This window comes from Zootoca vivipara, chromosome 3 (assembly GCF_963506605.1).
Source record: "Zootoca vivipara chromosome 3, rZooViv1.1, whole genome shotgun sequence".
Taxonomy (NCBI): domain Eukaryota; kingdom Metazoa; phylum Chordata; class Lepidosauria; order Squamata; family Lacertidae; genus Zootoca; species Zootoca vivipara.
In genome coordinates this window covers 96293716-96310732 of record NC_083278.1, presented here as the reverse complement: position 1 = coordinate 96310732, position 17017 = coordinate 96293716, and the positions used below count along the sequence as shown (strand labels likewise).

General features: G+C 44.1%; 1 protein-coding gene across 2 annotated transcripts in view; it reads left to right on the top strand.

Annotated features, from left to right (window-relative positions):
• The window catches only part of HHAT (hedgehog acyltransferase), a 168398-nt gene extending 154258 nt beyond the window's left edge, over positions 1 to 14140 (top strand). For both annotated transcript variants that reach the window (XR_004692343.2, XM_035111262.2), the window contains one exon: positions 7959 to 14140. Coding sequence is in view for 1 of the 2 variants with exons in the window: in XM_035111262.2 (XP_034967153.2) it covers positions 7959 to 8050 (92 nt within the window). In the remaining variant the exon portion in view is untranslated. The remainder of the gene's footprint in view (positions 1 to 7958) is intronic.
• Positions 14141 to 17017: the final 2877 nt, after the last annotated feature.

Genomic DNA, 17017 nt, shown 5'->3' with positions numbered 1-17017 from the left:
TATTGAAGAGAGCTAATGCAATTTGCACTGGCCCCGTTTCCTGCAAAGATTGTGTGACAGCAAATAACGTATAGTGTTAGGTAGTCTTCTGTTGGCATCTGCCTGTCTTGGGAGACAATTCAGGAGCATGCCAGAGGGGGTAAAGGCAAACAATTGGAGAGTTACAGTGCCTGCTGTGGCTGTAGAAGCCACATTTGAAAGAGACATGTTTTATTGCAGCTGGGGCAAATGAAGCCATCTGGTTTCACTGCTGAGATGCACAATGGTGTTTCTTCTCTCTGCGCTCCTCCCAGCAGTCATTCCTCCTCTGATCACTGCTGTGGGTACATGACCTGACCGTTGAATGTCTCCAGGCACTGTGGTCATCTTGAAGGGATTTCCACATGGTGGGGTTAATGTTGCCAGCCTTCACGTCATGTTTACAGACATCTTTGTGGCTCAGTCGTGGTCTGCCCATAGGCCTGGTGCCTGAGGATAGCTCCCCACAGAGCACATCTCTGAGGATCCTGACACCTTCTATTCTGTGCATGTGACCGAGCCAGCATAGATGCTGCCGAGACAGAAGCGTGAACATGCTACCAAACGAGCATGCCAACTATTACTGCTAAGTGTGGGGTAGAGCAGAGCAACACTGTCGCTGGTTATTTATCAGGCTGGCCAGATGCAAAAGAAAACAAGGCTCCCGCCCCTCTAATTGCTGTGTGGAAGAGCTTGTCTTCGGAACACCCTGCAAGCTGCCTTAGACTATGTTAGACCATTGGTCCATCTAGTTCAGTATCGTCTGCAGTGATTGGCTGTGGCTCTCCAGAGTTTCAGGCAGGAGTCTCTCCCACCCCTAGTTGTAGATGTGGAGGAAGATTGAGCCTGGGAACTTAGGTATGAGAAAGAGATGCTCTACCACGGAACGAGTTGTGCAGATGGGGCCACAACGATCTTGCTTTGTACTGTAAGAGCTGTCTCTTCTTCCACTTCATCCACTGTCCTAGAAGCTAATACGCCTCTGCTGTAAATTCATTTGTCAGGGAATAAGATAAAAGGAGGACTTGAAAGTCCATTTTCTCAGAAACATGGCTGGCATATTCCCCTTTAGCATTTGAGTTTGCCTTGTTTCCATAGCCTCCGTGATTCTGGAAATACACCGATAAAGGGCTGGTTTTGTTTGTACTTCTTCTTCTTCTTTGACTCATTGCTGCAGGGCTGTATTTCCCCCCCAATTTTATTTCTATCTGCATCATTCAAATTTTATTGGTGCCTCTTCCTGTGATGTACATAACATAATGCAGGCTCTTGACTGTGCAGTCTTGCAAATCTCATCTACCCTGGCCCTAGCTTTAGACAATGTTTAAACTCAAATTAAGATTTAAAATGTCAGGAGCAAGTGGGGCAGATGAAAACTACTGATTCTCGCCTCTCCCCCCCCCCCCATTTTTTTGGCCAACTGAAAAACAAACAGGCTCCTGGCTGGTAATCAGCGTTGCTGACAGCGGAGGTCAGAGTTAGATCTACGTTTTGAATTGACTATTACAGCAAGTACAAATAGAAAAGAGAAAATAAGGCATCAAGTCAGATGCATCATCATGCCACCTACTGTTAACTCCCCAGCCCCCAGCATCCTTTTCAGCCTGCAGGAAAAAAAACCATTATTGATCACAGATTGGTTAGGATTTGGGCTCTTCTCTCCTTGCGTAAATCAATTACCAAAGCAGCTTGTTTAAAGCTGAGCTTTCTCAAAAAGCTGTGGAAATTTTAATGGAAACCTCTGAGCCCTGCACTCTGCGTCTCGCTTGCTCTGCAGTCCTCCCTGCATTAATTTGCACGTACCTCTCGAGCCTGGAAAAGAAAATAATGACAGCAAGGCATTGTTCTTTCAAAAAATCTCCTCGTGGCAGCATAGCCATCTGACAAAGCACACAAAAAAGCCCAAAAACGATATGGGGGCAAGTTGAGTGCTGGATTTCATGCAGCCTGGGTTTTTGCTTTTTTTTCTTGAAGTGCTTGCTGCTTTATACTCTGCTGAAGATCTATTGCCTGCCACAAATAATTGGTTTGTGTGTGTGTGTGTGTGTGTGTGTGTGTGTGTGTGTGTGTGCAGAATATCCCAGTCCAAGTTTTGCAACATCGATTCACTGCAGGAAATGGTTGTTTTCAATTACTGAGCTACTTTTAGCTCTGGCAACGGCAGCAGCCCCTTTGATCACATGTATGGTTTGATGCACAGTTGCCGCCTGCATTGTGCAGAGGATTCAAATGAAAAAGGAGCTTGGGAGCCAAATGTCATCTTTAGTCCTTGGCAGCATAAAATAGATGCTGGGGGGGGGGGTTGGCAAAGTGGCATCTTCTATGTGTGAGAGTCAGCGTGGTGGTGTTGTGGTCAGAGTGATGGGTCTGAGAGACCAGGGTTCGAATCCCTACTCAGCCACGAACTTCACTAGGTGACCTTGGGCCTCTCAACCTAGCCTACATTAGAGGGTTGCTGTGAGGATGAAATGAGGTGGGGAGAACCACACATATGACCCTGAGCTCCTTGGGGGAAAGGTGGGATATAAATTTAACCCATTTATTAAATTTAAATTAATTATACTGCTTCGAGTAGGGAATAAATTCTTGTTCTTATACATAAAGGTAGCATCACACACGCCCAGAGAGTTTGGGATTGTGAGCTAAGTTTTGCATATCCTGACAAAAACTCACTTTTCTAAGTGGATTTCCCCCCTCCCAAGAGCAGGATCAGGTTGGTAAAAAAAAAGGTGATTCCTAATGTATCCCCCCCCCCCAAAAAAAAAAAACACACACCAGCACTCAGTGGATACATCAGTAGATAAAGAAGAATTCTAAACAAATATGACTTCAATAGCACCCCTGCATATCAGATCTGGGAGCCTTTGGCTCCAATTTTTCCAGGTTATTTCTAACAAACCGGAACCAAAATAGTTTCAAAATGTAAACAAGTGTGTCCTGACCTTTAAGGTCCCAGTAAATAAATTTGGCCCCCAACCAATTAATAAAACTCAAAATGTAGGGGTGGAATAAGACCTACTCAGAACAGACCCATTCAAATGAATTGACCCAAGTCCTTTAATTTTAATGGGTCTATTCTGAGTAGGACTAGTGTTGAATACCACTATGGGTATTTAATACAGCAATTAAATTGGAAGGAACCGTGTGTTCCCATCACCTGCAACCTAATTTTTTTCTTTACTGGTCCAGAGAGCTGCTTCCAGTCAGAGTAGACAATGCTGGGTTAGATGAAGAAATGGCCTGAATAGAGCAATGCAATGCAATAAATAACTGAATAGAGCAATTCAATGCAATAAATAACTGGAAGGCGCTGAGAGATGTTTAGAGCCAACATCTCTTTGCTCCTTTTGAGCTTGCAATAGAATCAAGCTGCATCAACCATTTGGACACTCTGCCTTTTGTCTGTGTGGGGGGTGGGGTGGGGGGACAATGTTGCAAAGCAATCCTACCAAGCGCTGCTACTATTGGGCCAAAGGAGCACGCTTTTATTGAATAGCCCAGAAGTCTCTAATGCAGGAAAAGTTCTATTAAGAACAATTGAAGTTGCATGCAATTGCTCAGATATACTCCACAGATGCTGCAGTGCAGGGAAATCCAAAGCCCTCATTAGAATGCTGTTGGAATACTTTCCCCATTGCTCGCTGTATCCTAATGAGAGCTGAGACTCTCCCTTGCAACAACGCTAGACCTCCTTCCTCAAGCTGAGCCAAAGTTTCTCAAGACATTTTCCAGAGAAAATTCTTTGAGATTCTTTCCCCCTAGAAGAAAAAGAAGAACCTCAGAATGTTCCTACTATTTTCTGGGGTGATGTCATGGACTGGCTGGATGCAGAGGAGTGGTGGGAGGCCCCAGCTGGGGAACTTCCCCCCCCCCCAAGGGAACCCTGGGGGGCGGGGAGAAGGCTCAGAGCCAGGGGATTAGTGGGAGGATGACGACGATGCATGGTCAGAGGTAGAAGACTAGGGGGAGGAGGTGTTGGAAGATGAAGAGGCAGCAGGGTTTAGTGAGCAGGAAGAGGCTGAGACAGAGAGCAGTCTAGACTCAGAGGCAGGAGGGGGGGCAGGAGACAGAGATGAGTCAGGCTGCTGAAGAATCCAGAGAGTCTCTATGGAAAATGAGCGAGAGTCTCTATGGAAAATGTTTATTGAATATGTGGGGGGGGGGAATTGTGTACACTTGAAAACGTTGGCAGCATTAAGATAAATTCAACAGTGTAAATAAGTTTTGATGGATGTAATAATGGAATACTGAATGGTTTAGTTTATGTAAAATATGCAGGGATATGCAAAATGAACCATGGAAAGAGATGAAGGGAAGTCATTGATATTTTAAGGATTTTTAAATGAGTATTCTAAATTGCAAAACAGAAAATTTAATAAAAATTATATATAGAAAAAGAATCCAGAGAGTCTCCCCGTCCTGCTACGACCAGCTCCCGTCCCCCCTGAGCTCCCAGAACACGCGGAGGGGAGATGGGTTGCATGCAGACACCGTCTCTGGCTGTTTGGGAAAAACTCTGGAGATGAGGAGACTTAGGCAGCTGTGGGAAGGCAGGGACCTTGAGTCCTCGCAACTGGCTCATTGGGGCAAGACCTACTGGGAAGAGTTTTTGTGGTCACTAGCTGAGATCACCTGAGCTGTTTGGGTTTCTATGAATGAAGAGTTAATTTCACTGGCACTGGTGTTTTTATTGCTGACCGTCTCCTGACTCCAGCTCCTGACTTGCCTACATGCAACTCCGCTCAACTGACCCACGTGCAGTTCCTTGCTGTTTGTAATGCAAGTGTTGTAACTCTAAAGCAGAATCTGGATTCCAGTTTTATGATTTCTGAAGGAAATTGGGAGGCAGGGGGCTGTACAGAACCGGCACATTCTTGTTGGTTTTGCTTTGAGCAGCAATGATCACAAATGCTTTCTTTCCTCTCGTTTTGCTTTCCCTACTTCCCTGAACATTGGGAATTCCCATGAGCAGCATTCCCAGAGTTAGTTTCCTTTCAAAGGGGAAAGTTGTGCCGTTTTTTGCAATATACCAGCAGAGCATAATGGAAGGAAACAGGCACTCCTTACCCACAACTACTAGAGCACACTCATGCCCCAAGGCTTTGCCTTCAGTCTCAGTTAACTCCAGCTAGAAGTTCAAAGGGTTCTCATTTGTTCAACCTTTATTCATCCCAAACTCCTCTTTTTCATCTACGTGTCCAGCAAAGCGCATATTTTTGAGACTTACACCAGTGCATGTATATTGCCCAACAGTGCTTTTTTCTAGAAAAAGAGGAACTCCCAGCTTTTTTTAGGGGGGGAGTCAAACAAGCAACATGTTTTTGGGAGGGGGGAAATGCTTCAACGCCCGATTGCTCCACCACCAGCATCGCTGCGGAAGCAAGTTCCAGCTAAAGAAAAGCCCTGTTGCCCACTCAGAGGACTATGCACGGATATTCAAGTTAAGAAATGTTGCTCATGTTTTGCCAACATCCACAATCACTCATTTAACTCACAGCGTTAAGCTAGCAACTCTTGTTCATTCAAGGACATTAATGTCATCTGAATTTTTTTACAGTATGACCTGTCTTTCTAGCTCACTTTTGAAACACACAAGGTAGCTAACATCACTTCTAAAAAGAAAAGCATACTTTTCTACACTTTCCCCTAACTTCTGAACACTTGTTTTGTTTTTGCAAATTGAAATGTTTATAGAAATCCAGGTAGAGGCAAGTGCTTCAAGAAGAGCTGAGAATGTGAGGAGGAGAGAATGTGACAAGCAGACTCCAATGATGTCACTGAAGAATTCAGCTTCTCTGAGATGACCTGCATGTCATCTTGTACCCTTCTCTATAATCAGATAACAAGAACACACGAACCATTCATTTACAGCAGTCATTTCAAGGGTGCTTTGGCCTTACCTAAATCACAGAGTCCTTGCACATCTCGGCAACAAAAACCTGTAATGATGCATTTGATATCAAGTCTTAGTGGAATGAAATTCTCTCAGTGTTTCTTGAGAGCTGTGTTCTTTCCGTCTTCCTCTCTTTCCTACTCACCCTGATGCCCACTATCCAGAGATGGTTTAAATGAAAGGGCACCTTATTTTGCTGCACTTCCTTCCAAAGCCTGGAGCATTCTGCCAAGACCGAAAAGAAGGTCATCTGATTAAAAAAGAAAAGTCACTCTGAGCTTAACCTTCCTTTTTCTTTTTAGTTCTCCATTCAGACAAAGATAAAAGAGAGAGCTTGAAATGAATCAAAGGCATGAGGCAGCAGGGCCTGGTGGACTGAGCTCATATCAGTTCAATTAGATGAATAGGCCCGGAGGGCTAACTTGAGCATCTGCTAAGATGATGCCGGGTAGCATCAGGTCTGCTCCAGGCATCCTAATTCATCAGAGGGGCCATCCTTGATCGGGCCAGTGGTCCATCTTAGTCCAGCATCCTCTTCTCACAGTGGCCAACCAGATGCCAGAGGGAAGCCCCAGAGCAGAACCTGAACACAGTAGCACATTCACAGCGACTGGCATTCAGGGGCATATAGCCTCTGACAGTGGAGGTGGAACATAGCCAGCCTGATAGCCTTCTCCATAAATTTATCCAATCCTCTTTTAAAGTCATCCAAGTTGGTGGCATCACTGCCACTTGTGGGAGCAAGTTCCCAGGCTATGTTGTTTCCTGTTTTCGCCTGCCCTGAATCTTCTAGCATTCAGCTTCATTGTACATCTATGTTCTAGTGACATGACGTGTGTGGGGGATGGAACTTACCTCTTTCCACGTTCTCCACATCTTGCATAATTCTAAACACTTCTCTTATGCCTCTTACTTGCCTTTTCTCTAAACCGAAAAGCCTCAAATGTTGTCAAAAGCAAATTAAACCAAGGCTAGCCTTATGCATGAGGCGATAGTCTGGGGATAAGGAGCGATTAGGACAACAAATGGGACGTGGGTGGCGCTGTGGGTTAAAACACTGAGCCTAGGGCTTGCCGATCAGAAGGTCGGTGGTTCGAATCCCCGCGACAGGGTGAGCTTCCATTCCTCAGTCCCAGCTCCTGCCAACCTAGCAGTTCGAAAGCACGTCAAAGTGCAAGTAGATAAATAGGTACCGCTACAGCGGGAAGGTAAACGGTGTTTCTGTGTGCTGCTCTGGTTCGCCAGAAGTGGCTTTGTCATGCTGGTCACATGACCTGGAAGCTGTACACTGGCTCCCTCGGCCAATAACACAAGATGAGTGCTGCAACCCCAGAGTCGGTCACGACTGGACCTAATGGTCAGGGGTCCCTTTACCTAGGACAACAAAACACCAAGGGAAAATCTTATTTGTAAATGAGTGTGTTCCCTCCCTCCTTTCCTCAAATGAGAATTAGTTTTAGAGTTTTTTAGGGTTGCAGTTAGGAGTTATAAAATAGACATAAAATAGGCAGGCTGGAGTGAGAGTCAGAGAGCAGCATTTGAGAGCAATGGTTGGGGTCTACTTAAGTCCAAGGCTGCTGTGGAGAAGCCAGAACCTCTTGGGGTGTGAATGCTGTGAATCCCTCCATCATAAGCTCAGGTTGTATAGATGTGTAAATGAACTATATATCATAAAGAGAAGCCTCAAATGTTGTACTTGTCCTCCCAGGGGAGTTGCTCCTCCATTCCCTTTATCATGTGGGTTGCCATTTTGTGAACCTTTTCCAGCTCGACAGCATCTCTTTTTTGAGGCGTGGAGACTAGAACACTAAGTATACAGTATTTCAACTGGGAGAGCGCCAGAGAATTGTGCAACAGCATTGCAACACTGACAAGTTTTCTTTTCAATTCCTTTCCTAAAATGATTCCTTGCATGGCATTCAGCCTTTTCCAGAGCTGCCGAATACTGAGAAGTTGCTGAGCTGGTGAGCTTTGCTTCTCTGTCTCATTCACTGGATTCTAGTGCTCTGCATCTGCCTAATATCTCTCTTGTTTCTTCTATTCACAGGCTGGCCATGGGTGACACTCTCTGTTTGGGGATTCCTCTATTGCTACTCTCATGTTGGGATTGAATGGCAACAGACTTACTCCAGGCATTAGCAGTTATTTGAAGGGATGCCCTCTAGACCTCTCAAGAAGGGACCTTTGGCCTATGAACCCCATCTTGGGTCTCTCAGTGTTCAATGCCATACCAGTATCCTAGTGTATCCTGAAGTGCCGCCCATCAGGAGGCATGGGAATTTCTCATCCATATGCATTTGCCAAAGCCAAACCCTTTGAAACTCTGGAAGTCATTGTAAGATACATTGGGGGGGGGGCGTTAAATCAATGCTAATGTTTTTAAAATGTATTTGTCTCTCAAGATGCTATTTGTAGATCATAACTATTTGGAGATATGTTTTTAATGTGGATTTTTTTAAAAAAAAACACAGACATGGGTATGGGGATGTGGGTGATCTAAACGACTGAGCCTCTTGAGCTTGCTAATCGTAAGGTTGGCAGTTCAAATCCACACAGCGGTGGTGAGCTCCCATTGCTCTGGCCCACCTCCTGCCAACCTATCCGTAGCAGTTCGAAAGCATGCCAGTGCAGGTAGATAAATAGGTACCACTGCAGCAGGAAGCTAAACAGTGTTTCTGTGTGCTCTGGCTTCCGTCATGGTGTTTCATTGCACCAGAAGCGGTTCAGTCATGCTGGCCACATGACCCAGAAAGCTGTTCGCGGGCAAACACCGGCTCCTTTGGCCTGAAAACGGAGATGAGCATTGCACCCCATATTCGACTAGGAGCAGTTTCCAAATTCGACTGGATTTAACCATCCTGGGGTCCTTTACCTTTACCTTTACCTAATGTGGATATGTATGACTATATAATCTGGTAAATTCCCAAGACCCAGCCAAAGTTAAGCATGTGAACCGCCCTGAGGAACGGGTATAGGGCGGTATATAAATTCAATAAATAAATAAATTTTTGAGATTGGAATCCTAGCAGGGGGTAGGAAAAGGCAGTTTATCCACTTTCATTCTCCTTCCTCCCACCATTTTTTGGGATTGCCATGAAGGTAATATTGGCAAAAATAAAAAATACAAAACACCTCCAAACAGTGTTCTAGTACCATTTTTACATCCCTCACCCTCAAAATCCCAGGAGTAAATTACCTGGAAGCAGGATCCTTTGATTTTCGAATTTTTGAAGAGAAGACGATTTTTGGATACTGTTATCTTTCGTTACTCGTTATTTCACGTGTTTTTAGGAGGGAAAAAATGTTTACAGATTCTGTTGCGATAATATCTTGTACTGATTTGGTCTTTACCCCCCCTGGTGGTTGCATGTCGGAAGGTGTGAACTACCGAGTGTCTTGGCTCACTGTAAGACATTTCTCATGACATGTTAAGCCAACCCCTTTTCGCTGCTGCACCAGGCTGCACTAAACCATAGTTTGGCTTAGCATGTCATCCAAACAAGGCTTATATATAAAGGCTTACAACTAAATCCAGAATCGTTCATTTGGAATCACATTCACAGAAGAAGGTTGAAAATTTGAGTAAAAAAGTGAAATGAAAGAGAAGAGGTTGGAGAAAGGATTAGGGCTGAATAAAAGGTTGGTACAGTAAATAGTCTCAGGTTATTTTTTAATTGATTGACACTGTTGTAGCAAAATGGATGCAATATAAATGTTTAAAACCTACCACAAAACCTAGTTTGAAAGCAAGCCCATACCTTTAAGTATTTACACCATCAGCCCATCTGCTCTTAGGCCATGGAATAAAAATGACAGAACCTTGGCCCAAAATGGCATGCTAATAGGACTCTATTCTGGCCTACTGCTTACTTCACTGACAGCTACTCCTTTGAGGCCAAGGTTGTGAATCTAACGGAGATAATTTGTTCTTTTGGCATGTGAACCTCTGGCCTGTGTCACCTCTCTTGTCTCCATGTGACATCTCCATCTGGCTGTTGTGTACTCAGGAATTAGAGTGGCAATATCATTTCACCAAAAAAGCATTTATGAAATTCCTAGAGGGGCACATCAGAATTCCAATCTGGTAAATATGTGTGTCAGCAAACTGGTATTGGGAATAGGGTGGTCACTTCCGCATTGCCGCCCCCCCCAAAGAGCACAGTTTTGCATATAATTTGCTTGACTCATCTGCAGAAATGCAAATTTAGAAATAAGTACTTTAATCGAAACAGAAATGCATTTCACCATAGAAGGGAAGACTGTGAGCTCCCTGTTTGCTCAGTCTGCCGTTGAAGTGTTTCTCACAGTTGATGGGCAGCTTTGAGGCCCTCATGCCCTTCCTAGAATTCTTTATCTTTAAATGGCAGTGTCAGGGACTGGATTCAAGAGGAATGTTGGGGACCCCCCCCCTTTCTCCTGAACCTTCCCAAGAACAGTATAGATTTAGAACAGTGGTTTGCAGAAGGTCATAGTTCAGAGGCTGTAGAGGGGAGAGACTGGAAAACAGTGGAGCAGGAAGAAGAAGCACCAGGGGGGAGACAGTGGATAGACTCAGTGTCTTTGGAAAGCATTCCTGACCCCCCCCCCCTCAGGACCAGGCGAGCATTGAGGATAGTCAGACAGAAAGCTCAGATTAGCTGATGCAGGCATGATGTAGAATAGGAGAGACAGAGGGGGTGGGACCTTACTCAGAGCAACGCCATTATCATAGGAAGACTTCATTCCTTCATTGGTCTCTGTGAAATATACAATAAATTGCTTGGTAAGAACGTTTATTGTTTATCTGCTTCTTGGCTGCCACCGTAGGAGGGATCGGATTCCCTGAAGCCTGGCAGGCAGTTGGAGCAGGAAGTCCCTTGAATAGAGGAGAGGCCTGTCGCCTCATAGCCCTTCAGATAGAGCAGGGTGGTCCAACATGCCCTCAAGGCCTTTCTTGGCCGCCTTCAGCAACATTTGACAACTCTCTACCCACACCTGTAGCACTGCCTTCCCAAAGCTGCATAAGGAGGTGGTCTTTAGGAAGGTGGCGTGAGGGCTCTGATAGGATCCTAGGGTTCTCCACCCTCCTTGTTAGCACTTTCCCATCCTTGGGAAGGGGGGGGGGACTCTAAGACCTGCCAGAGCCTTGCACCTCCTCCTCAAAGCCCAGCGCATCTCTCAGCCAGCACAAGGGCGGGGCGCATCAAATTTTGGCAGCAGGAGGGCTGGCAGGGACATCAAAATTTGATACGTGAGACGAGCCTGAGATCCAAGCAAATCTCTCCATTGCACTACTCTAGAAGAGCGGCAGACTGCTGCAACAAGTTAGCATAAGGCAATTGCCATTTTGCAACAGTTCTATTGGTACAATCAGACTAATTGGTGCGCTCTCTCATTCTGCCTTGATTACAAATTGTGCACTAAGCTTTGCCCCCATATCGGTTTCACATCGGAGAATGAAAAGCTTCTTAGTTTGACTAATCTGCTCAAAGCAGGTCAAAGCAGGACGGAAGCTTAACTTCTTTAAAAAGAAAAAGAAATCCATGAAATAGTCAATTATAACAATAGCATCATGATGTTCTTTTTGCTTGAGTATACATCAATTTACATATGCCCTGAACTTGGTGTTTCTGGTTTGTTCTGTAGGTCACTCGATTATGCAAATTTTCCCCAGAACTTTGGAGCAATGCTTTTTTACAAAACTTCTGACTAGTTTGCCATTAAAGCCCACCTACCTAAAGGAGTCCGTATGGCAGTAGAGAGAGTGCTGAGCAAGGACTAGGAGACCTACGTAGATCAAAGGGAGAGAACCCTTTTCAGACCAAGGGCCACATTCCCTTTTTTCTCAACCTTCTGAGGGCCACATGCCAATGGGTGGGGCCACGGCAAAAGTGGGGAGGAGCAACAGAGGGAGGATGCCCCCCAAAAGGGGCAAATGTCCATTAGCCAATTTCCTTAGTGAAAAGTTGTAAGCTGATGCAAAGCAAGAAATCCAACACATATTAATATGTGAGAGGCATTTGCATTGCAGAAAATATTTGTGCTGAAGGCAAATAGAAGGCACCCCTGAGCCTTGAGGAAAGCAGGACCTATGTTTCTGTAAAATAACACAGCCTACACTCTTAGGGTAACGAGGCTGCCATCTTTTCTTCTTGTTGGGGTTTTTTTTTTTTAACACTGAAATTAAAATACTGCCGGTTAGGTGCACTTGGCTCCCATAGCCCTTTGCCTGCGGACTGTGTTACGTCAGGCTGCCTAACAAGATGTGTCCCCAGCTGAACGCAGGGATGAATCACCTACAACTGGAGCTTATTATGGATGGATCATCAAAACTAGTGTGCTCCCTGCCTTGGGGCAGGCCGTGACAGCTCCCAGCAAGCAAGCTTCTTGGAGATGTCACTTCGAGACCCAGGAGAAAAGGAGCGAGGCGAGGAATGCACTCTGATTGTAGTACGACAGACACCCGTTGGGGCCAAGCTGTAGAATGATGTTGTTTTCATATCACTCGTACATTCACCTGCCCTTTGGAAAGAGGAGAACCTCAAATGCCATCTAGCCCAACCCCCCAGCCAATGTAGGAAATCCATTGCTGTAGTATCATTCAGCCTTTGCTAACAAGAACCTGTAAGGCTGTAGATCTCTTTCTGGGCAGGGACATTAAGAGCAAGTCCTTGATCGGTCACCTTCTCATGGCAGCTTGATTAACAAGAGCTGAATCCTGGAGGTGCCTCGAATGAGCAACTATTGACTAGTGATATTGGTAAGTGTGGCTTTTGGCTTACATAAATGAAAAATTGACAAGTAAATTAAAAATGATACCATGTTATCACAAAAATGATTATTAACAAGGTATTATTTTGTTGCTTTTGTAAATTTAAAAGACAATAGCCCAGAGCCCATCATCACATTCTGTGAGAACTTGAGAGAACTCAAGAGGGCTTCACATGATTCGATTTAACAGTTTGCTGAAGTGCTGCTTTAAATTTTTTTCTTTCTCATGCGGTCAGTCTTTTGCTTTCTGAATTCCACATCTCCAAGAAGAACATCTGCTTCTTTGTAATCGAAAGTCTCCTGTTTTGAGCCAATGCATCTGAATCATTCGTGGAGGAAGTATCCACATGTGTGGTCGTTTGTTTTATTATTGCTGAAAATCAATAAAAACATTTTTTAAAGAAAAAAACAAAAATGCTAATGAAGAGGAGAGTCTCTCCTTCCATGCACTGATGCTACTTACCATTTATACAGCTTTTTTAAAAATTGCAAGGAGATTTTTGGACATCTGTGTGTCTGATCTCAGAATGCCCTGGTGAGAGATACTTTTCAAAGGCTGCCATGGACCAGAAATTCAAAGAAGTGTTGCTTTTTACCTTTTACACCCCTGCAATGACTTTTGCTGCAGCTGTTTGGGGTCAAATCTGCTGCCTCACATCCCCTCCCTCTACCTTTGCTCTCTGCCTTCCTTCCATCAATTTATTCTCTTTGCCTTTTGCTCCATTTTATTGATGTATGAATTCGCTAACAAGCCAATTTTAATGTGCTTTTGTCGATGTATAAAGCCTTTGTAAGTCAACAAAAGAAGCCTGCCTTTGGTTTCTTAGCAAATTGCCAGCCGGTGTGGTTCTTTCAGAAGTGGCATCACATGCTTGGCGTCCTACTCAGCAGCGAGACTGCTGCATATTCTACTAGCTACAGCTCTCAGTAGCTCGGCCTTGAGATTACCAACACATGGGCCACTGTGCCCCAGACACATCGCTCCGAATCCCCTGAGGACTCCTTCCAGTAGTTTCATATCAATGAGGAACAGCACTGGGAGCAAAATAAACCCCCCACAATGTAACTGCCAAGGGGCTAAGGTCCAGGGGAAGGGGCTGTAGTTCCATGGTGGAGCATTTGCCAAGTTTGAATCCCCAGCATCTCCATGTAGGGCTGGGAGAGAACCTTGTGTGGAATCCTTGAGAGCCGTTGTCCTGCTACCAATCAGAATAGACAATACTGAGCTAGATGGACCAATGGCCTGACTTCTAAGGCAGCTTTCTGCGTTCCTGTATGCTGTGCCTTTTCTCATTGAAGGAAAGGTTCCTTTGGCATTGCAGACATGTGCAAACACTAAAGGTTTGGGGTGAGGTGTTTGTTTTTTAAGCAGTACAGCTCATCTGGATGGGGACATTTAAAAAAAAACTGTAGAAAATAAGCCCCAATCAAATACTTCCCCTGGTGTAGAATAAGACATCTACACAAAATCAATTTTTCTAGTTCATCATCCATCGAAGAACGGAAATTGTGACTGAATGGCAGAAACCTCAGGATTCATTCATTGAGAATGATGGCAGCTGAGCTACCAGGTACTTTGCCACGAGGGCTACTGACAAAGTTTCTATTATGCCCAAGAATGCTGAGATGCTAGGAGTCCTGATAAATAGGTTTTTTGTTTTTTCCCCCAGCAGTCTGGCACAGCATTTCTGAGCATAACAGGGCCTGGCTCCTGTTAATATCATCTCTGTTGCTGCTACTAGCAGGTAAATTTGACTAGGAAAGTGAGGCTGCAGCAGAAAGAGTTATTGAAGGGCCTGGTACCAAGAGCATTACATCTTAGTCTCTAAGACCTGGTCAAGATGCTGGTTCTTACCTTCAAAGCACAAAAAGGACTTGGGGCCCAAGTGCTTGGAACGAGTGTCTCTTCTCATAGTAATCGATTTGTGCTTTGAGATCTTCTGCTGAAGGCCTTCTCCACGTGGAGCCATCAGCAAAAGGATGCTGGTTTGGCAAACAGAAAAGGACCTTTTCAGCAGTGGTGCCCCAGTTGTAGTGGACTGTGTTCCCCAGAGAGGTTTACCTGATACCTGCGTTGCATTTTTTAAGTGCCAGGCAAAAATGCTGCTGCTGCTGCTATTTATTAAATTTATCTACTGTCCTTCATTTGAAGGTCACAGGTCACTTACAGTATAAAAGCACAAGACACATGACATAACAACAACAACCAATAACCAACAATACCCCTGACAATCAATTGTTTAACCCAGTGCTTTTTTTCTTAAAAAAAATGTTTAAGGGTATTCTCATTTTGACTCAAGAAAATCACCACTTTATAGTTCAAATTGGGGTGAGGGGAATAAATACAGTAAATGGACAAAAGTGCAAAGAACATGCATTACCTCATATTACACAGCTGACAGCTCACAGTAACTTCCACATTGGCATGAGGTTGAGACTCAGGAAACACGAGGAAAGGAAAGGAAGCCGCAATTGGAGGTGGTAACAACGAAACTGACCAATCACCATGCTAGATTCCAACTCCTACTTCACACATTAAACGCTCACTTCCGTCTGAGACTAAGGAAACACCGTGACAGAAAATGTGGCTGCCATTTTGGGGGGGGGGAGGCCAACGGAACTGATGATTCACTGTGCTAGAGAATTTTTAGTTTCTTCTCCCATTAGATTCACAAAATGTTTAGGGGTATCCATACCCCTGCGCTCCCCTCCAGAAAAAAAGCACTGGTTTAATCAGCCAAAAGCCTAGGAGAAGAGGAATGTTTTTGCCTGGCACCTAAAGATATATAATAAAGGCACCAGGGGAGCCTCTCTGGGGAGAGCATTCCACAAATGGGAAGCCACCTCAGAAAATGTTCCTATTTTAACTTATTGTTAAATTATTGATCCCCCCTTTTTTGTGTTGGAATACAGGGTTATGTCCCAGTGATGCCAAGGGCTTGAGAGGTGTCTGCTAGCAAGAGAAGGAGGTGATTTTCACTGATTCCGCAAGCCCCAGAACTGTTTTTTGCTTAGGGGAGAGGTTTGGATGGGAGGAAGCTAAACAGCAAAAATTGGCTGCTCCCCCCCCCCCACTTTTCTTTTAAGGAGAAGCCTCTCCTGAATCAACAGTGTTAGGAGGACTAAAGGGATTCCACCCATAGATTGTTGAGCACTGCCCTGGAACCCTAAGGGTGGTAAATAAATTAAAACTTTTGAACCAAGGCCAGCTTGTAATGAACTCTGGAATCCTGAACTGTGGCAATTAATTTCTGAAACCCCCAATTATGGAATTCAGAGCTGTCCCTGTTTACAAAACCACGGAGACCACATGGGCAATGCCTCCCATGAGAGAGAACTCAAAAGTTTTTTTTTAAAAAAATGGCAATCAATTATTTCACATGCATTCAGAAATAATCAGGCAGCCTTTGAAAAGAAACTTAAAATTACAGTCATTTGTCCAAGCAGAAAATCACACACTGCAGAGGCAAGACACTGTAATGTATAAAATAGTTTATTACTATAATAAATAAAATTAAAATTTGTCTTTACAAATATTATTTGTGCTTGTTTAAAAATGTCAGTCAGGGGGTATTTATTCATGTCTCGTGACAGCAACTTTATCAGGACATTCCAAAACAGGAGATATATACTCTCTCTACTGGCAGCTTTTTTGGCTGACCACAAAAATAGTATCTACTTATTCATCTTTGTTTTATTCATGCTCAGTAAGACAAAGTGACAAATGCAAAGAAATGATCAAAAAAAGAGATAGTATTTGGTGGATTCTGGAAAGGAGGAAAACAAGTGGAGTACATTTTCTTTTAAAGTGCCAGAAAAACTGCATTACTGGATATCCACAAAGTGTCCATGCAGACGTGGAAAAGGAAAGTTTCAGCATGTTTCCAGGTGATGGGAAAATATGGAGCGTATGAAGGTACAATAATATAACACATTCATTATGAAAAGTCATATGACTTCGTTTAGCAGTTCATCCTGATACAAGATTACTGAATCTTTCTATTATTCAAATGATTCCTTTCAAAACAGAGGACATTAGATTGGAATAAGACCAATGGGGGTGGAGAGGGAAACCATTGCCCTTTGAAAAGGGTCAAAAACAATAAAAATGAGCATTTATTTCTTTAAAAAAATCCCAGACACCTCCAGCATTGGTAGTTCTAATTCCAGTTACAATAACATTGTGGGATTTGTCACACCGGGTCCTACGACACTCGGGCGTCATGTGGAGATAGACGATGGCGGCAGAAGAAGCACACTACCTTGGTCAAGAAGAATGGGTGTGAGAGAGACTTCGATCAATACACAAAACACTTTTAGCAGCATGAGGTGTCAGCTCCCTGATATATAAAAGTG